This window comes from Oreochromis niloticus, linkage group LG10, assembly GCF_001858045.2.
Source record: "Oreochromis niloticus isolate F11D_XX linkage group LG10, O_niloticus_UMD_NMBU, whole genome shotgun sequence".
In the NCBI taxonomy this organism is placed as follows: Eukaryota; Metazoa; Chordata; class Actinopteri; order Cichliformes; family Cichlidae; genus Oreochromis; species Oreochromis niloticus.
Window position 1 is genome coordinate 13,372,780 of NC_031975.2, and position 22,334 is coordinate 13,395,113.

At 40.1% G+C, this 22,334-nt stretch overlaps 2 protein-coding genes across 10 annotated transcripts in view; one reads left to right on the forward strand and one right to left on the reverse strand.

The window, feature by feature from the left end:
- nrxn2a (neurexin 2a) overlaps positions 1–22,334 on the forward strand; it is a 149,407-nt gene continuing 127,073 nt past the window's right edge. For 6 of the 9 annotated variants that reach the window (XM_019363796.2, XM_019363802.2, XM_019363803.2 and 3 more), the window contains exons 1-2: positions 2–435; positions 2,350–2,436. The gene's annotated coding sequence lies outside the window, so the exon portion shown is untranslated. Of the gene's footprint in view, positions 436–686; positions 755–2,349; positions 2,437–22,334 lie in introns of all 9 variants that reach the window. The other 3 variants (XM_019363798.2, XM_019363805.2, XM_019363797.2) reach the window with 2 other exon arrangements.
- On the reverse strand, positions 2,116–13,054 carry pygma (phosphorylase, glycogen, muscle A). The gene is made up of 20 exons (XM_003446761.4): positions 12,812–13,054; positions 10,622–10,723; positions 10,420–10,498; positions 10,113–10,216; positions 9,768–9,899; positions 9,561–9,672; positions 9,388–9,470; positions 8,105–8,248; positions 7,788–7,880; positions 7,046–7,192; positions 6,141–6,304; positions 5,845–5,959; positions 5,622–5,723; positions 4,439–4,586; positions 4,222–4,280; positions 3,964–4,105; positions 3,667–3,874; positions 3,162–3,296; positions 2,875–2,941; positions 2,116–2,741 (listed from the first exon to the last, which is right to left on the reverse strand). Exons 1-20 carry the CDS (start codon positions 13,052–13,054, stop codon positions 2,592–2,594), a joined length of 2,529 nt encoding a protein of 842 aa, XP_003446809.1. The 3' UTR covers positions 2,116–2,591.

The window sequence follows — 22,334 nt, forward strand, 5'->3', positions numbered from 1 at the left end:
AGAATGAACAGTCACAGCACATTTATTGTAGAAGTCCAGTGATAACAAGGGTAGGAGTTAACTGCTGTGAAAAAGAGAGATGGACAGGCAGGCGTGGTAGCTGATGATGTGAAGCTCTGGTACCAGACAAAGGATTTGATGCACAGGAACTAACAAAGACTCTTAGGAGGTCAGACAACAAAGGGACAACATTACAGAACTACAACTTGGCCGCTGTGTTGGTACCATATTGACAAACTGAACAACGGAGTCAAGAGCAGGCGCTTGATTGGTGGATTAGTCTCATGTAATCAAGTGAATTGGCAGCAGGTGTACGCCACATCCAGAAAACACACACACAAACAGAATGCTATTTTCATTTCTTAGTTTGTAATGTTTTCCTCTCCTCCTCTACTCACATCTTGCTTCCTGGCACCTGAGCTCCAAGCAGTAGAGGTAAGGAGACCTGCGAAGAGAGGCAACCGGCATTTAACAAAATGAGGTGTCTTTGCGTCAGAGCTATCATTTTAAAGCAGCGTCAGTTCATTAGAAACACATGCTGCACAGCTGCAGAATCTTTGCATTCTCTCGTGTCCATGTATCTTTGGGCTATAAGAATAAAATGAAGTCACTCAGTTTCACTGGACATGTTTGAGGAAGGCAGGATTTGAGTTTTTCAAGGTCAAATTTCTTTTTTTTCTTGTTAGGTTTGGAAAATTAATTCCTAAACATCACACCTGGACAGACATCTGTGCCTAAACACCTGTGCCATTTGGTAGATACCGTATTACCCTTTTATTTATGCACTTGGCTGATAGATATAGGTTTGTCAGCCAGGATGTCAAGCTGACATTCACACTTTAACACAGTCTCAGCGTTTATGTGCAGAGAAATTGTTAACATAATCTAAGAAAGCAGCCAAAGGTTTCTCAGAAACAGTAGCTGAAGAGCTGCTGTTTGTAATGATGATGCTTTGATTCATTGTTTTGGAATAAAGGCTGTGAATGGATTTATTCACTACAACAAGTATCATCAGTAAAAGCGCGTGATAACAGCTTGCGTTGATAATTTACAGCCTCTAACTGCATCCTATCACCAGAGTGCTGTCCTCACTGATATAGTGCCTGTGGGTCTCGTGCTGGTATTGTCTAGCCTGGGGCTCGGGGCCTTGGGCTTATCAGGCGCTCTGATCCCTCTGTTTTCTTTGTCTATTTGCGTTACCCTACATATCTGTGTGCTACATTGCTATCATTAGTTGATTTAACCTACATACAGGAAACCTGTTGGACTCCATCCAGTAAACAGTGCCATTGCAAACACACTCCCATCATGAATTTGAATAGTTCAAACAATAAATAAAAACTACAAATAATTGGTGCAACACCTACATGAGTAGTAAAACTTCTGTTACTTTTACATCAGAAAATTGTGCTGAGAAGAGTTTGAGGCTTGAATTTGTGCAGTCTCTAAACCCAGACAGCAAACAACACACACAGATGTGCGTATCTGCGCTCACGTCAGTGTTCAAATTACATATTAGACATTTAGGCCTTGTGGAAGATTGAGCGTGCACTATTATTCACAAGTATCTAATTACACTTCTGTCCCTTGTGTTTTTCAGTGGATGCCGTTGTTATTAATCAGACTTTTTCCTCCCCATTCACTCTTATAAACACAACTATACTCCCTTTCCTTTTAGCAGCTCAAAGTGTACAATCACAGCTGTCACTTTAAGCTGTAAAATTGTGGTGATGGCATGACTATAGACTGGAGGCATATCATCATTTCCTTTATGTTTTTTATGTTGTTGTTATGATTGGATGAGCTGAAGTTTTTATTTTCCGGCGTACAGCTGGTGCATTCAGTGTCCATCAACACTGATTCTGGGATTTTTGTCGAGTCGCAATTCTGACGATAACTGTTTGTGCAGGTCAAGGTAAAGTCCATAGTCTGCATTTTTTCACCAATTCACTGTAAGTTGAATTGCCTTAAAAAAAAACACACAAAAAAATCCAACCCCTTCACCTCACCCCCACCTCCTCCAAAAAAGCAACTGTTGTTTGATATTTATTGCGGTACATTTAGTCTACAAATGAAATACACACTGCATGAATAGGAAGTGCCACACAGTAATAATAATCTTTGCAGCTAAATGAACGTGCATGTTTATTCTATATTTTACAATTATGAATCATGCCTGAAACAGCTAAAAAAATAAATAAGTCAGATTTTATTTATGGCTTTTAAGACAGTTTTTTTTTATTTAGAATGGGTCTGAAATGGAAATACAAGACTTTATATTTCGGAATACAAAAATACCACTATTAAATCTACAAGCCCCAACACAAATCTCTTTTGTCCACTTTCCAGCAGCTAAACAGCGGTTTCTGCTTCACTGATGACAGCTGCAATGGATTTACTTCACTAGCCTGTAACCTGGATGTTGCGAATATGCAGGTATGAAAAATGTAAACTTATATGTGACACTGATTAATGGCTGTGGACAAAAGTTTGTGGGGGACTTTTGCAAGACATACAGTATCTTCCGTGTGGGTTCTGAAGACAGTTGAACCAACGAGGGAAACTGCGATGTTGGCTGTCATGTAGACGTTTTAGTGTTTGTCATCGGGGGCGGGGATTTTCTCAAGCGTGGGCTCCACGCCCCAGATCTCACGAGCATACTGGGCAATGGTGCGGTCACTGGAGAACTTGCCACACCCAGCAATGTTGTAGATCACCTTCTTGGTCCATTCCTTGGGATTCTAGGGGAGAATAAAAATTATTGATAAGCCAACAATAACTAGACTATAACACTGTGAATGAGACAACTATCTATATCATACTATGAATACATAAGAAGCCTTTTTTTCCCCAGCTTTCGCATGTAATTCCTACCTTATAAAGAGCATTGACTTTCTCCTGGCATTTAATGTAGTCTTCATAGTCAGCAAAGACCTTAAACCTATGCAGAGAATAATGCCATTAACCAAATAATAACATAACAGGCGAATAACAAAGTTCACCTGTTGCATATGAATAAATGCATATGTGTGAATGAACATGTGCACTGAATATTGCTTTGCATGCAGCAACACCAGGATGTTCAGCAAGTTCATACACAATATTTGTATGTGTGCATGCAGGTCTGAGCCTAAGGCATCCAATGTTAGATGTGTCTCTACCTGTCATGATGCATCAGCATGTTGACAATTTCTTTAAACAGGTCAGGCTGCTTTGGGCTAAAGAAGCCTCCAGCAATCTGGTCAATAGCCTGTTTCAGCTCAGGCAGACGGTTGTAGTACTCTTCGGCGTGGTATCTAAGCAGGAAAGAAAATAAATAACAAACACATTCAGAAACACAGAAGGACCAGCTTGTCGCCGTAGTAACTGGATCATTCACAAGGGAAAAGCAGATAGTGCCTATACAAAATATGAGCCCAAGGCCACACCTTTTTAGTGTGGAAAATCTCAGTTTGTGTGGACATAACATTTGAGTCTCTGTTTGGATTGTCAGAGCATGTGTACACACGTTTTAATATCAGAAAATCTTGATGGTTGATCTTTGTTTGTCTGACAGATTTGGAAATATATTACGTACAGTAGTTATAGAAATTAAAAAGACATGGATCAACATTTTTGAGGCAGACACAAATACGAGGCTAGGAGTAATAAATGTTGTCTCCTTACCCTCTATTGTCAAGTGCCTCGACATCGTCCACCCTCATGCCGAAGATAAAGAGGTTTCCTTCACCGGCCTCCTCTGCCATCTCCACGTTGGCCCCGTCCATGGTGCCAATGGTCAGGGCGCCGTTCAGCATGAACTTCATGTTGCCGGTGCCAGAGGCTTCAGTTCCAGCTGTAGAGATCTGCTCTGACAGGTCAGCAGCAGGGATGGCTGGGAAAGAGCAGAAGTAGGGGTTTGAGAAATTTTAGAATAAATATTAATAAACATTTGTCATTGCTCTGCAGTGATTTGGTAATTACCTTTTTCTGCCAGTGTGACTCTGTAGTTCTCCAAAAAGATTACTTTCAGACGGTCTCCAACCACAGGATCATTGTTGACCACCTCACCGATAGCCGTGATCAGGCGGATAATCATTTTGGCAGTGTGGTATCCAGGAGCAGCCTGCAAGAGAGCCACAGTTAGAGACACGATATTAAATAGCCTTAACACTTCGTATCGAATGGTGCTGAAATGTGACATAAATTTAAAGTTACTAGCTGTTAAATTAAAATACAAACCTTTCCTCCAATCATGACAGTTCTTGGGGTCCACTGCTTGTTGGGATCCTTCTTGATGCCTGGTGGAGATATAAAGAGACAAAACTGAGGCAAGCAGCAAAATCCTTTTCGTAGGCTCTGACACACAGTCTGTAAAGATGTGGAGCAACATGTTATTTGGATTTGAGAAAATGTCAAATTAAATGAAAATGGCAGAGGCTTTTAAATGCATCCTTACGGTTGTAGTAAGTGATGATGTGCAGGCAGTTGAGCAGCTGTCTCTTGTATTCATGGATTCTCTTGACTTGAATGTCAAACATGGAGTTGGGGTTTATCTTCACCTTGTAGTGCTCCTCCAGGTGCACAGCGAATTTCATTTTGTTTTCCTACATGATCAAAACATTTATTTTACTCCAAAAAAAAAGAAAATAAGTCATACTTGGACTTGTGCTTATTTGTATGGTGTAAAAATGCATAGGTGCCTAAAGCGTGCGTGGGTTACCTAAAGTATGCACCCAAAGTATGGTAAAACAAGAGCATGAGAAAAAAAAGCACAATACTGACTGTCAGGAATGCCTCTTTGGCCATATGATTATACTACTGTCTGCCTTGGGGAGGTTTCAGGGCTAATGATGTATTCATTTTATTTGCTTGTCAGTTGCAGAGACAGAAAAGAGCTACATGACTGTCACGTGTCAGAGATGAGAGGTGGATCTCTGGAATGTCTTCATTAACCGAGTCAGTGCTTGTTTCCCAGAACACCTTCCCCTTTCTGGAACTGTTTGCTGTAAAATATTGTCTTTGTTATGCAACTAAATGAACCAAAGTCACAGTCCAGTGGTCCAGTGTTATGAGCTCAAACATGAGGCGAGTGTCGCTTGTTGAATGTGGCGTGTGTCAGAAGCCATGGAGCAATGTGCCTAAGGCCTTGAGGTAAGCCCACTGACTCATGCCCAACTGACAGGCTGGGCCCACCTCTATCCTGGTGCTATTACTGTTCATGTGCAGCAGTGTACTCTGAAAGCCCCAAGGACAACAGCCATCTAGACTTGGGAAGTATTCATAAAATGGTATTTTTCCCAGACTGAAGCGGTAAACCCCAATATGTGCTGACTAGCAGTGTAGATGCTGCAGTTATTAACTGTTAATGCAGGCTTTGACACTGATCTTAGAGGAACAAATAGGTCAGCAGGTTGGGTCTCTGGAAAAAAACAATATTTCATCAGATATTTTACAGAACAGTTTGTGTGTGCAGTCTGAAAACAGGCACAGGTTGCTTAATGTGAAATATATGTGCCGCTTCTCTGCAGGATTTCGATATCCAGCCATCTTCAGACACAATTATACATATTCACGAGCATTCTTGTATCTTTTTGAGCATAATGCTGGACACATATTAGACAAAATAACACATTACTTGCCTGTTTCACTTTGGCAATATCACGAATGAAAGCCTCATCATTCACAAACTTGACGAGGTTCCTCAGCTGGTCAAGGTCACGAATGAAGTCCTCCCCAATTCTCTAATGAGAAAAAGATAAGTGAAAAAATAAATGAGTGAATAAATTGACTGATCATTGTCCTTTGTGAAGTATAACCTAAATTTAAGCATTGTGTCCCTTGTATATTTGAAACACAGCTAACCTCGGCAATGGCCTCGGCCAGCCCGGGGTTGCACATAACCAGCCAGCGGCGAGGAGTAATGCCGTTGGTCTTGTTTTGGAACTTATGTGGCTCCATTTCATAGAAGTCCTTGAAGCTGCGGGAGAGCATAGTATATATCAGAACACACAGATGATGTGCAGTCCTTGAAATGACAGAGGATGGGGATTTATGAAACAGATAGCAATACACTTACTACACACACTCGTGCATCTGTGTGCGACGTTAATTATGATTTACCACTACAAAGGATGATTAGTTTTCGTTTAGCGACGTACACTGTAGCTTTGAGGATGTCCGAGTGGATCTGAGCCACGCCGTTGACAGCATGGGCACCCACAATGCACAGATGGGCCATGTTAATCCTCTTCTGTCCGCCTTCTTCAATGAGGGACATGCGGCGAAGGCGATCCACATCGCCGGGGTACTTAGCAGCAACTCTCTGCAAAATTCAAAGGTGCATGAGAAGCAAAAATAAACTAAGTCAGAGGTTATATTTCTTTATTTCATTTGCTGAATATGATTTTACTTGTCACACTTGTCACTGTAGGGTCAGTACAGCTATTCTAAAATTATACCAGACCACCAGTAGGACAGTTTCAGTCAGGATTTAAGTAGATGAAAGTCAGTGTGTTATCTGGTTGAGCAACAGCTCATAAAAACCTGCCCACCACTTTATGTCAGAAACAAGTCTCTCTCTGTTCACAAAGAATGTGGGAGTCTATTCTGACAGATGTTGCAATTAAAAGCCAATCAGGACCATTTTGTCCTTTGACTTTTACATTACAGCATTTTGGTTCTCCTGCCAATCTTTGAAGTCTGTCCTTGCATTTTAATAAGGTTTCCTGTTGTCTCGTTACACAGTAGCAATCTAAAATCCACAATGGAATATTATTATTAAAACAGTAAGAATAAGTATTTTGTTTTTTCTGCTTCTTTACCTTTCAGGTTTTTCAGTTTCATGCTGTATTTATGCTAGAAGGTTAATATACGTCTTTCTTAACTTATCTTACCTATCAAGCAGATTAAAATCATTAATTACAACATTAACTATATTTGCATTTAGTCACAGAGGACAACGTCAATATGTCCTTCCTGTGCTATATATAGTAATTAGGAGCCATAGGGGCCTATGCATCCAGCACACCCCAGATTATGACATGCTGCAATGTGCAGAACTAACCTCCAGGTGGCGGCGGTTGATCTCATAGACTATTTCCAGATGACGGGGGAGCAGATGAGCAAATAGTTCGACTGGCCAGCGCTCCAGAGCTTCGGGGAGAACCGTGTGATTGGTGTAGGCACAGGTTCTCACACAGATGTCCCAGGCCTCACCATCAGCAGCAGGACATTAGGTTTAGTGAACAGAAAAAAAAAACAGTTCTGAGCTGATTTCCACCCTGTATCCCTCCGTTATCATCATCAAGGTAATGACAGACATTAAGTGTCAAACACTGCAGTGACAGTAGGCAAGTTTTTAACTCCATCTCCTTGCTGAAAGAACAGGGCGCTTCTCCTTTTTAAAAATCCGGGTTTTGTGACCTAATAGATCAACAGTTGCTTCTGAACTCTCTCATCTGTAGTTTACTTCTTGTTTTGTTCGCCCTTCCAACAGCTGAACTCTGTTTCTTTTGCTTGGTAGAGTGTCCACATTTACTCCAGTTATACTAGTGTCAACCATTTCAACTTCCTGCTACTGGCAAAAACAAACAGGCCAGCTTGCTTTTTGGTTGTGCATTCAAACCTTTAGCCTGGTAGCACACAGAAATGTTCGCACCAATTTAAAGCCAGATGTGTCATTATTCTATTACTGTTATATTGTGCAACAAACTGACCTTACTGTGATCATTTAAAGCAGTGAATCAACATAAAGCAAACATAACCTTTTAAGACCCTTTTAGGGGTCGTATTAATCTACTACTCACCGTTTCCCAGTTCAGCTTCTCTTCATCAACAAGAACCCTCATCAGCTCAGGAATAGCCATGGCTGGGTGAGTGTCATTCAGCTGGATGGCAACCTGAATATGCAAAACATTAAAGAAAGTCAAAACCGAATTGGAATGGGCCACAGAGCGCTTTGTAGATACTATTCTTTTCAACTATTCTCCTAAGGTACAATAAAACCCACCTACAACCTGTTCAAAAAACTGACAGAGGCAATTTAATGAAGACCCAGGGAGAACATCATGAGGAAATCTTTTCATTTTTGACAGAAACTATTTTGTTGAGTTTTTCACTTCACCTTGTCAGGCAGTTTGCTGAAGTCTGTGCGAGCAATCTCCCTGGAGCCAAACTTAGAGACCTTGAAACGGCGGATGATGTCTTGCAGGGTGGCAGACACCACAAAGTATTCCTGCTTCAGACGGAGCTCCTTTCCTTCAAAGAACTGCGGGTAAAGACACATATTTGTCTTTTTCTGTTCTGCAGTCAAAGATGAATTTTCTTTTATTATTCATTAAGCATAGCCTTTTGTATATCAGTGGCTGCTTTTTTTCCCCTGGGCCACTAAAATATTTTAATATCACAATTACATATTAGCCTTGTGAGAAAAGATTTAGTGAAGCTTTAATAGATCTATGTCTAATCTCTTAAGCAGAGACATTATGCTAACACCCATTAACAATATACTGGCAAAGTGTACTACATGTATATAAGCGTGCATTTGCATTTGTCCACTGTGCAGCTAATCAGTGTTCAAATCAGATCTCCCTTGAATATGGAAAAGACATTAATTTCACGCTTTTCATGCCTCAAAATAAGAAGTAGAGGTAAAAGCCAACGTGTTGGAGGCTATGAATATGTTTTTGAAAGGGTTAAGAGAATACTGTGTATTTGCTGTTTTGATTTGCCAAACAGAGAGGATTTGCAAAGACATTTTAAGGCTGATTAAAGCAACTTGAAGGAATTATATAAAGGGATTAAAAACTAGCAAACATTTAGAATTTAACAAAGTCTTCAGTTTGCAATTTCATATACTGAAGAAACTGGAAACATTGGTTTTCAGTGTTTTGAAACAACCTCAGCTTTCATTTTTGACTAAATTTAATAAATGATCACCCTACTATTATAATATCCCGATATTACTAGTGCAAACTTGATTGAACAGCAGTGTAACACTACATCATGAGGTCCACCACACTTTCTGTTCTCAAATGCAAAGACGTAAATTACCACACTTGGCGTGAGCTATAACTCACGCTAGATGGTTATCTCCTAAATCCTCCTCCTGGAGCCTTTGAGGAGTCGGCACATGTTGGTCAGATCTTTTGTCAGATTTAAAACACAGCTTCAGAGGAAGCTGGGGGAATACACATCGGCTCTAGCTGAGCACAAAGGACATTAGGTGTGGTCCAAATTATGGAAGTCCATCTCCCAGCTGAGCTAAGATAAGGTCTAACCAGTCACACAGAGATCCCTTTGATATTCACGTTCTTCTAGTTCCTCTAATCCAAGTTAATATCTGTATGCTCGGGCTAAGAGTGCAGTGCTGGTGGATTAAATGGTAATAGAGCCATATTTTCTTACATTATCATTGGGATACAGCACACGGGAGATGTTCTCAGCCAGGTTTCTGTCCAGAACAGCCTGAATGTAGCCACCGACATTGACTATAAGGAAAAAGCAATTATTTTAGTTGATGCTAATTCTTATTTAACAGATGTATTTTTGAAAATACGTGCTCTCTGCCAGATACATACAGTCTTTCAGGTTAAAATCGCACGGCGCCTTTGCAGACCACAGCCTCATGGTGTTGACAATGTTGTTTCTGTAGCCCGGGACAGGGGTGTCATAAGGCAGAGCCAGCACTACCTGTCAATACCATAACATGAAGAGCGAGTTATTTAAAACTGTAGATCATCAAAGAAATATCTTTCAGTTTCATTTGCTTTGTTTCACACGTTCACCTGAGTATCAACCCATTTGACGCCATCGGGGTGATGCTCGGTCCTGCCATAGAAGTGAACTGGGCGCATGTACTCTGGACGTGCTTTTTCCCAAGGGTTGCCGTAGCGCAGCCAGTCATCGGCCTCCTCGACCTGGGTAAAGCCACACATTTGTATTGAGGCAGAAAACTGCTCATTAGCGGGTGGCTTCTGAGCTGAGCCAGGTATAAAGGGATGCCAGGTCATGATAATGAAAAGGAGACTCCTCCAGCAGATGATTTAAAAACAAAGCTGGTGTTACTTAAAAGGAAAGGAACAGCAGCTGCTTTCTCTCACTGAAAGGAACGTAAAGTTTAATCTTCTAACCTGCCAGCCATTGACAATTTTCTGATTGAAGATACCAAATTCATAGCGGATACCATAACCATAGGCAGCCAGGCCCAGTGAAGCCATGGAGTCCAGGAAACAGGCTGAAAACCAAAGGAAGGACATAACAGGTTCAATAATATCACAGCTCTTGTAAAGAAAGAAAGAAAGAGAGAAAGAGAGAGAAAGAAAGAGAGAAAGAAAGAAAGAAAGAAAGAAAAATGCATTATTTAGGTCATCCAACAGGGATAAAAAAAAAAAAATTCTTTTTGAATTCATTTAATTCAAGGCATGAAAAGATGCTCACCTGCAAGGCGACCCAGGCCACCATTACCCAAACCTGCATCTTCCTCCATGTCCTCCAGCTCCTCCATTTCCAGACCCAACTGAAGGAGACAAAAGCATACAACAGCAAACCAGTGACTCGGGGATGCTCCCTCTCTGTTATAGTATTTGAAAGCAGCAATTTCACAGTTAAAAGCGGATTAAAATAAGCGTGTTTGTCTCACCTGGTACATGGCCTCATCACAGGCGTTCTCCAGTCCGAGGTTCACCATGGTGTTCTGCAGGGTGCGACCCATGTAGAACTCGAGGGAGAGGTAGTACACACGCTACATTGTGAAAAAGAAAAGGAGGAAAAAAATCAGTGTCATATTTACCAATCAAACAGGTCAAAACTGTCTTGTGAACACTAGCAGAAATACTCAAGTGGCATTCTGCGATCAGGGTCGGGGAAAGGTCCCACTAACCCCCACCCCATACTGTCAAAGAAATCTGCGAGTCTCATCATTTGGCTTCATGGTTGAGAGTGCGGAGAAATATGCCACCTGAGCCTCTGTTTAGCCTTTGCCATTTAGTTGTGTGCTTTTTTTTTTTTTCTCTCTGACATGGAAGGGTGGACACAGGCTGTGGAGGTAAAGCAGGGGAGGGAGGCAAGAGAAGGGACTGGGCGACAGATTGCTTCGGGTATTGCGTAACCCCAACATTTTGGGCTTGGGCAAAAATAACTCCTGTAGAGGTCACTGTAAAGGTCCGCTCGAGCCGATAACCTTTCATTGTGGAGTTCAAGTCTGGAGTAACAGGAGAAGTGGTTCAGATGGATGTGTAAAATAATAATGAATACATCTGACAGAGCCATATCACTAGAGAGCTAACAGGATCTCCTGAATTATATATGACTCTGTTCCAGATCTTATCTTTGTTTCATCTTCTTGTGCTGATTGGCTCTGCTTTTCCATGAATGTGTATTATTAGTGTTTAAATAGTTGCAATAGTAACTCTTCGGGATGTGATCTTTGCACAAAGATGTGGACGTGCTCTTAAGCTAGCATGTCTTCCCTCCTTCTGCAAGACCTTTAAGAGGTTCACCTTTGACCTTTCAATGCAGAGCACCAGAAAAAGCTCTCAGCTGGTTTCTGAGTTAGAGCGCCCAATCAACAAACTTATTGTGAGGAGCAGCATGTGCAGATAATTTGCAAATTGAAGTCGTGCATTGTAAGCTATGGCGTACAGGCAAATTTTCTTAACGTTATTAAAGAAAAATAATCTCTTTCATTCAGTAGGGTTATTAATAATCTTGCAAGAAACATTTTTCCCCACTAATAAATTGAATTGGAGCTGAGTTTTGCTCTGCATCTGAACCCTCTATTGTAATTACAGACAGTTTCGTGTGACATTTTCGAGCAATAACGCGGTGTGGCGGCTAATATTGTAACGGCAGATTCATATTGTTCTTCTAAGGCTCTTTCTGTAGTTGTTGGCTAATAATACTGGGGTTGCTGAGATACAGCTTCAGTCCAACTGCTTTTAAGTGAACTCGGACACCCTCAGAGGCATTTGGTCATATGACACATGTGCTGTATGGTCAGACAGGAAGGGAACAGAAGGTCTTGGGGTGGTTTCATGTTTCAACACACTATAAGCACTGCAGCATACCAGCAGAGTGCTAAGAACCCCCAGTGAAGTTTAAATGTCATGACTTGGCATTACACTGATATCAAGCTGCTGAAGGTACAGTTGAAGAATACAAAGCTTTGGCTCTCAGTGGAGGAAGAAGTATTTACATCCCTACACCAATACACTTGTTGCCATTTGTTACCATTAAAAAAATGGCAACATTATAATATCAGATATCAAGGTGCCAAAGTTTAAAGAAGAAAGCTAATTAATTAGACAAGTGGCGCTCCTTTGACTGATATATTTTTATGTTATACACACGTACATAAGACTAATGCATCAGCATAGCAGCAGGTTGAGTGGAACAGGAGCTGTGGTTTTGCCCAGAGATAGCTCCTTAAAGGATTATGAGATAAATTTGAAAAGCTAAGAGAAAGTTAAATTAATCTGAAAGAAAAGAGGAAACAGATTTCTTTTAATCTTTGTTTTTTTTCTGTGTGTTACATGCTTACACCTTCTACAGGTATTTACTAGAAATAAACCTGAGTAAATGTCTTCAGGTACTTGACACCACTGTTTACTTTAAAATATGTGAAACAATGCAGAAGAAACAGGCGTTTCATAAAATGGTGTAAGATCCAAAGTAATTGTAATGAAGCAAATTTCTCTAAACATCTTTCCCTTATACCATTCTTACTCTATAACCACCCAAAATACAAGTTTGTACTCAAATGGCCAAAAAGATAGATTAATAATTGATTTGTAGGCGATGGGCTGTCACACCTGGATTTATTAGAACTTACTTTAGGGTCTTTCTCATAGTAGTACTGCTGGGTTCTGATCCACCTGCCAATCAAGTGGTCGCGCACCGTGTGGGCAAGTGCAAAGTAGTAATCCCTTCTGGTTGCCACATTTCTGTCCTTGACCAGAGTAAAGTGGAGATGCCTGTTGAAGTTTTGCTTCAGATCTGAAACATTTTCGACGCCGGCAAGGCCTCTCACTGAAATCTGTTTCCTTCTATCGTGGTCAGACAACGGTTTAGACATGGTGGCGCAAGTGATCGCAGCTCAGGGCTCTGACACTGGGAGAATGTAAACAGTATGACAGCAAGTACACACCACCAGTCCCAGACACACAACAAGAGAGGCACCCACACCACAGCCCTGGGTTCACAGTTTTAAAGGTGCAACTATAAATATTAAGCGGAGGGAGGAGCGGATTGCTTGTTTAAGGTAAAAGGGTGGAGCGTATGCTGAGGACAGAGGATGTCACATCTCAGTTATGTCAGTCGCAGATAACTACGAGTCCCTTTTGGGATCTGTTATGTGTTACTGGCATCAGAACAAAGCATTGTACAAGTCAACGTCATTTACACTATATAGTGAAGGGAGGTTTTTACTGTGGTTACACTCACAAAATCAAAACTTTCCAGTCAAGCTGATTAAATCATTTAAAATAAGCTGTACAAATATTCTACTTGCCATAAACTCAGGATTGTATCTGTTGCTACATTGTATTTTTTCCAGTTTTATTTTTATTTTAAATTGCCTAGCTGTATTAGCCTGGTGTTATGTTCAAGGATCTCAAAGTGCAGCTCACAGACCACTGGCGACCCTTGGTGTCATCTTAGGCGGCCTTCAAGCATTCTGGGAATCCACAGTTCAGGCCGCGCTATCATATAGCAGCACAGAACAAAACCAAGGCAGTAATCTCTTCCATATTAATTCCTCTTTCTAGCCATCAGAGCAGCAAAATAAACCGTCACCCTGTAAACTGACACATTAGAAAAACTAAACTAGTATTAGTATTTAATGTGTGCACCCCTGGTCTCTAAATATGCATTCGGTCATCAAAATTTTAAGAACCCCTTACTGATGATATCTGCACCTCCAGCAGCTCGCTTAATTTCCCCATATTTTGCAGGACTGTTTGGCTACCAGAGGATATTTTTCAAAAAAAAGGTTTGTTGCAGCACTTTGAAAGCAAAGCTCTACAAAGTGTGCTAATAATCACACTGTAGGGTGACACTATTTATACTTGCAGTATGTCTCTGACAATCCAATCTCTGTCATTTCACACCTACTGTACATAGCTGCATTATCAGTTATTACAAACCAGTAATCCAGTGCATGTATGTGTAGGTCACATCTGTTCCAAAGCCTGAAGCAATAACAGACACAAAATCAGCTGCAGTGAAGCAACTAAAACCCACTCTATTTTCAGTTATCACTCCAGCTCACCAAGCTATCATAAAGTCTTGACCTTCTATAAATAGCAACCCTGACCCAGTCCCAAAGGCCATGATATTTGAAAGGCGTATCCTGTTAATGTCAGCAAGAGCCAGTAGACAACACTGCTATATTACTAGTAGCTGGAGTCGAGTTTAAGAGGGAAAAGCAGTGTTTGCAAAGCTGTTCTCAGCGGGATGCGGTGCCGCGTGATCATCATCATCTTGTTAAAAGACGGGTTCTGCTTTTGGACTAAAATTGTTTAAAAGCTGGGTGAAAGAGTGACTCTTATTTCAGTGTCAACTTGTGCCGGATTGCGCTGCACATTGAATGAATGTTGACAGGAAAAGTATTGGGAATAAAATTAAATTATCTTGTCTTTCTTACCATTCCCCACTCTGTCGCCTGATTGGACTAGATGTGGAGAGAAAGAAAGAAGAAAGGTGCTGTTGTTGCTGTCAAGCACAACAGCAGTTAGACAGCAGCTAAATAGAAATCAAGTTGCAGGTGGTAGTTGAGCTGCTTGGCAGTGCTTCATGGTCGTTTGTGCATCAATTGAAGAATTTTTAGAACACACACAAGCAGATACAGTAAATGCTGTCTACATTTGCTGTTTCCCATTTAATCTTCCTATATGCCAAATGACCCCAGAACATCACAGAGCAGCTGACAGATTGAAGCTGGCGTGCCCCTGATTTATCCACAATGATGAGCAAATTATGTTCTTGCATGTCTACTGGCTTTTCTGTCAAATGGTACATCAAGCATTTCAAGACTAAATTCAATGAATGCATTGACTTTTTGATGAGAGCCCAAATTTTCAACAACAAATACAATTGCTTTGCACAGAGTCCGCGAATGAAACGGGGGCCGTGTGCTAGCAAAACATGAGCATTTTTAAAAAAAAAAGAAAAAGAAACTCTTCTTTCTGCTCTTATTTATGATCTCTCCATCACGTAATAATCGGGCATGTGAACGTTTAATTAGCTTTAACTTAAAATTTTATTCCACTGGAAATATTAACTCTGATTTTAATGAAGGCTCTGATTGGCCAGGAGTAACCTCAGCTATTAAGGTGCCCGTGATGTTTGACAAGCATTAAAGTAAAGCAGCTAATGGACAGTAACTGCTGCTGCTGCTGCTGAGAGCAACATTGACTTCTGCAAATTGGAATCAGCAACGGCAATAATAAAATATGTCTCATTTAGAGTTTACCTATTAATGTGAACTGATTTCTTAAAGCACATTTCTAATGATGTTTTATGAACACCATCCGCGGGTTAAGTCTGTCTTTTCTTTTAGAATAACTCCTGGGGATTTTTGTTTTCTCACCTTATTTTCCAAAAGTCTAAGCTGACAATGAGAGAAAACCTCTCTTTGCACGATTATAAATATGCCTGAAAGCTTTCACACGAAATGATGTGCCACATTTTCAGTTGCAATCTGTGTCTTGCACCTTTCTGTTCCTCTGCAACTTTTTACATTGGTGATTTTACACAGATGCCTTTTTTTGCTCTTTTTTTCCCCTTTCACTTTTTTTTTCTTATATCCCTGCATTTGCCTAAATCCCCCCCTTTTAGGCAAAAGAATGTTTTTTGTTTTTTTTTCATTTTCACAAACCTTTAATGCGAGATTTATCAGAATCTCGTATTAAAGGTTTGCATGGGCGAGTTCACCAGAGACTGCATTAGTTCAGCGCACAGATATGAGAAAATGAATGATTAATGGGTAGCATGGGGCACTGCAATGTTCCAGTTAAAATGTTTGCTTTTTTCTGGGGTTTGTTTTAATGGTTTTTGCGCTTGTCTGCATTCAACACTCCCGCCACCCAAATCAGCAGTTAAACAGCCCAAGAGTTTAAATTTAAAACCTGATGTTGATGTGGCTGCAGTTCTCCGTTATTCACTCTCTTGCTCCATTCACAGACTGACATCCAGAGTGTTAAACTGAGTCTGTTTCCTCTTCTTTTCCTGGTGAGAGTGAGCATCTTTGTTTACATCTCACCGAAAATTAAGGACAACACCTACTGCTCGGCGCACAGTGCTTTTCACACACAAGACTGCAAACCAGCAATCCGTAGAGGGCCTTGGTGTTTTGTTATTATAATGCATTAACTTTAATTAAGCTACGTAGTTTAAAATATGTTCTGCTAAACTGTAAAATCTCAACTTGCTCAATTAATTTTCATACATCGTTTATCTCCAGTCTTCCTGCAATGATTTCTAATAGTGCCAGACAAGATAAGTACTTGGGCTTGTGTGTGTGTGTGTGTGTGTGTGCATGTGTGCGTGTGTGAAATGCAGTTTTATCTCAGATGGCTGAAAAGACGTTTAATTGCATACACACTGAGCATATCTGTTGTGCGCCGTTAAAATGGAACACCAATCATCTGATTTGCACTGCTGGCAATGAATCACAAGAGAGCGGGTTCATAGGGGACATTGTTAAGTTGCTAAGTGTTTTACTCAGGTGAAATGCTTTTTTTCTCTCTCCCACTCCCCTTCCTTGTTTATCCGTGAACTTGTCAACATGAGGCCGGGACGGAAAGGAAGGAATAGTGTCATCTGGTGGTAAATCCGGAAATGTCACAGTGGAGTGAGTAGTGCAGAGGGGACCTGGCAGTACCAGCAACTGCACCTATTATGAGGAGTGAGCATTATCAGCCCATTAAATATATCTCCTACACAACACATGGAAAAGTGCTGACTGATGAATGGAGGACTGGTTCAGTTTCCTCATCGAAAAGGTTTGAAAACATTTCTAAATATGTTCTGTTGGTCTGTTGGATTCAATCAGGAGAAGACATCGTTGTGCTATAGGGTAGGTATCAGGATTTTCAGCGTTTATCCGAACCTGTGATGATAAAAAACGTTTTCATACACTTGTCAATAACATTGACAGAATTATTGGATGTCAGGGGAACGTTTCACGAAGCTGTCAAAAGGCATCAAAATTTATTAAGTTGGCTTTAGAAAAAATCACACTCGTGATTCACACCCAGATGTTTTGTTATTAATCCTTATCTCTTTGAACTTCTTTACTGAGGCTGTGCGAGCATGTACACGCTACCTCACTGACAGCACTTTCACTCACCTGGTGTACTTGTAGAGGCAGGAACGCCACCTTGCACCCTGGTCACGTATATTTCGGTAAAGCTCCACCCTTTCTCAAACTGAGCGATGTTTGATCATGTAGAATAATCAGAAGTGTTGCTTGCCACCAGGCAAGGCAGACAACTGCTTGGGGGTCCCAGGCCAGTGGGGTGCCCCCAAGGGCTGACAAACTTTAAACTACTGAAGCTGCAATGTGCAAAGTGTGGAATGATATCACGTAAGACCTGATTTCCCTAAAGGGGCTCCATCTGACTCCACTCGCTCTCTTTGCAAGTGGCGTGCATGATTCTGTTTAAACACACCTAATAACAACAACAAAAGCCACTCAGTAGAAATAAAGAAGAGTTTTCCTTTTGGGAGTGCAAAAAAGAAAGAAGACGGTAAACACACGGGTACTTATATAGCACTTTTCTACTCAGTTGAGCACTTAAAGGACTTCCTACTACAAGTCTCATTCACCCAGTCACGCACTTTTATTCATGCCTAAGTGCTTTCCAACATTTATTCACACACACGCACACATCGGGGATGCAGGATCAGTTTGTTGATCAAAAAGGAGCATAAAGGGCAACTTTTTGCCTGAAGATACTTCAGCTCAAGGAATTAGGGATCGACCCACCAACCTTGCAAATAGCATACAACCCACTCCACCACCTGAGCCACAGCCTAGCCTTAAATTTTAGGAGAGACGATTAAATAATGTAACTTCCACTAGAATTGTCATTATTTATTTTGTTTTTCTGTTATTAGCCCTCAGATGGCTGCCCCTCCCTGAGCCCGATTCTGCCGGAGCTTTCTTCCTGTTAAAAATGCGTTTTTCCTTCCCACTGTCGCCAACTGCTTGCTAAAAGGTCGTTTGATTGTTGTGGTTATCTCTCTATCATTGTAGGGTCTTTACCTTGCAATATAAAGCACCTTGAGGCAACTGCTGTTGTGATTGGCATTATATAAATAAAATGTAATTTAACTGAATTTACTTTGACATTCAATGCTGGTTAACTAGCAGAGCAGCCTGGTGTGTCCCACTGTGACCCACTTGAGTACACACAGTTGACTTGCTGGCTTAGCTATCAGCCTGAAAGAACGCAGAAGCTTGTAGTTACAGTTTTGACACTATATAATCAGTTAATCAGTCAACTTGATCTTGGGCATTGTTACCGACATAAGTATGGTCTCTGCCATTTCTAGAGTATAGTTTTTCCTCTCAAATCTTTTTTTTTTTTTAGAACTGTCGCTGTCTTTGTTGGTTTTGACAACAATCACACATTGTTATGCAGAAATTAATAGTACAAATTCCCCCAAAATATTTCAGCAATATTAGGACTTCATAATTCTAATAATATTATATCTAATAATAATATTTAATATTTTTTTTACTTGTTCAATACCTAAAAATAAATAAATAAAATAAAATAAGCTGTTTTTGTTCTTGGCATGGAAGTCCAGATTTTGATAAATTGATAAAGCCTTGAACAGTGAGTCAAAGTGCCACCACACCAGGACCCTGAAAATGAAGCTGCCAAACAGAATTCAACCATCATTAATTATATCATTCACACCTGTAATTTTCCAACTGTGACACGTCAAAATGTCCTCTGTGAAAAGGCCTATTGATTTTCTGTCTTTGTATCTGCTGTGTCATATTATTCCATAACAATTCCAAAGCAATGAGCCGAGTTGGTAATAATACTGTTGTTCAAACATTATGATAATAGGAATACTGCTATACAGTGGTATTACTTAAAATTTGACCTGCTGCACTAATTAAGCATAATGGGTCATTATGTATTAATATGTCTTCTAATCGATAATGAATATTATGCACTATTGCAAAGCAGTTAAGATACACTGCAGCTTTTAATTGGTTGGCTACTTTACTACTTGCTAGGAATCCTTGTTAACTGTACTTGCGCCACACTTTTTATGATGGTAGACTGTCTGGCTTGTTTTGAATATTTACTGCTTATTTGAACTGCTCCAGACTGTATCACAAGGACAGCACAAGCCACAGGAATGTTTTGCACTGGTGAATGAACATTCTTCAGATAAAATACATGTAAATAAATAAGTAAACTTTTGGTGTGCAGCTGAATCCCAGAAAGCAGGTTCAGTAATATGCATACTTTTCTTAAACCCTCAGGGCTTTCTCCTATGAAAGTTGTTCAATATTTTATTGCAGTTGTTGCTCTTTGCACAAGAGATGCGCACCTCCATTTCCTCATCGAGGCCGCAAAGCTTCACTCTGCCTTAGACCAGAACAAAAATCAATAATTGCCGTTGATGGGTCACTAAAATATACACCGCTGTCTGGTAAGGTGTTGTGCAGACTAAAATACCACAGACATTCACAATAAAAGTTTCTATTGGTCAGATGCTGATTATGTCCCAAAAACAGGGGAAAGGGGGATAAAAGCGTAATGATAACACAGAAATAAGATTTAGTGTAATAAAGAAAATAAGATCTTCTATATTTCCTGCTTTAAAGCAACATATCTTCAGCCTTGCCATTAAACTCAAAGTAGCAACTCAAAGCATATATTATAACTGCCAAGAAAAGTCCCTGCAGTCCTCAAAAAAAAGAAAAAAAAAAAGCCATATCCAAGGTCCAAAAGGCTGAGGCGAGATGTTAAAGGTAAGATAAGACGATGACAAGAAGGGGATGTTTTTGTCAGCTGCTGTGCCATGTACATGCAAAATCAGCAAATGATCCGCGGACACTTCACCTCCAAAAAGCAAGTGAACTTTGCCTTTTAAATAAGGGTTTGAAATAATCAGACGTCTGATGAGGACATTGTTTGGACTGCAGTGCACCATCTTTACTATGTGACTGGCAGGCAGATGGGTTGTGGTGACAGGTGGACACGCTTTTAATTCAGATTTAGTTGCATTTGTTGAATTCCATATTATTTTCATTAACATTTCCATTAGGTTTTTTTTTTTGAGGGCGATATATATACATGTATACACACACACACATATATATATATAGATATAGATATATAGATATATATATACATGTATACATACAGTCATGTGAAAAAGAAAGCACACTCTCTTTTAATTCTAAGATTTTGTGTAACATCACATAAAGAAATTGTCATCCTTACAGGGTTCTACAGTCATTTCAATACATCCTTAGGTGGACAACACATGACATAAATACAAAAGAAGCTGTGTAGGAAAACTGAGCTCAACCTTATTACTTAAATATGCATTAAGATGGTAAATATCAGCCAGATACTGCTAATCAAAGTAGCTTCATTCACTGATCTTCAATAAGTGTGAGGACCTCTATAAAAGGGAAAGTTGAGGCAGTTTTTTGGTCTGGAGTATTCAGGTGTGTGTGTTAACATGATGCCAAGAAGGGAATTAGTTGTTGCCATCCATAATTCTAGGAAGGGTTATAAGAGAGTTTCCAAACAAGTTTAAATCCATCAATCTACAGTAAAAAACGTATTTTTCACACATGGAAAACATTCAAGACAGTTGCCAATCTTCCCAGGACTGGGCTGCCCAGCAAATTAACCTCAAGGTTAGGCTGAATAATGTTCAGAGAAACTGCAAAAAAAAACCCCAAATATGACTTGCTTGGAAGTGCTGCCAGGAGAAAATGTCTTCTCTCTGAAACAAACATGGCAGCATTAGCATGACTTAGGTTTGCAAAGTTGCATCTGAAGAAACCACAAGACTTCTGAAAAAATGTGATTTAGACTTGTTTTGCAGACACAGGACCAGGATGGGCAGCTTGATGTCATTAAGTTGACCATGAACTCTTTCGTATACCACAGTATCCATCTGTGCAATCGATCCCACAGCAGCAAATCTACCAACAGAATGTCTGAAAAAGAAAAGAATCAAGGTGTCGAAATGGCCGAGTCAAAGTCCAGACCTCTACCCGGCTAACATGCTCTGGTCCTCGGGAGAGCTGTTCATAAAGAAAACCCTGCAAACCTCAATGCAATAAAGCAATGCTGTAAAGAAAAGTGGGCCAAAATCCCTCCACAATGATGTGAGAGACTGATAAACTCATACAAAAAACCATTATCTCAAGTTCTCAAAGTTCTTGCTGCTAAAGGTGTACAAGCTAGTGAATAATAAGGACATAACATGGCTATATATATGTATATATGCATTGCTGAATTTCCCTCTGTATTAAATCATGAACGTTGCTATATTGTTGATTTTAGCAGCAAATGTAACTGTAAAAATATTCAACCCCGTTTTTACTCAGTTGGACTGAATTGTTTCACAGGTAAAAACATTTCAGCACATTCATTATTCATTTGTCATCCTCAGATTCAAGATTGCTTTGATTTTATCTGTCTCACAAGGAAGGCTTAGTCCCATACTGGCTCACCTTAACAGGCTTTTAGAGTTTTAAATGGGTGAGTCAACCATCACCAATAAGTCAAATATTCTACACTTCACAGCATGCTGCATAAACCTGACGTAGGATAGTGAATACAGAAGCAGCAGTTATAGAAAAATGATACGTGTGAGATCGCCTCACTTTTTTCTTACTGCACAAATCCAAATGTCCTCAGTTTCTCTGAATCCAATTCCAACATGGAAAAGCAGCATGATTAAACAAAGGAGCTTGAAGTATCATCCAGAAAATGTACGGCTCACTCCAACATAATGAGGTTAAATTTTGATTTTCTCCACCAGAAGACTTATATAACCCTGTGTGAAGTCTTTGCAGTTTATCTCTGTGTTGTCTGCTTTTGTGTGTGTGTGTGTGTGTGTGTGTGTTTCTTATATAAAGCAAGCTGACTTGCTTTTGTGCATTAAATGTACTCTACTACCTCTTTTCATATCATTTTAAACAAAAATCAACTTCAAAAGTTAAAACTATTTTTTTTTTTTAACTTTTTCCTGCCATTAATTTAATGTGATTTGAGCAGAACTAAGAATTACAGTATAAATAAAGCTCACATCCATACTCACTCACTTACAGGGATGATAGCAGCTTGAAATACTACACC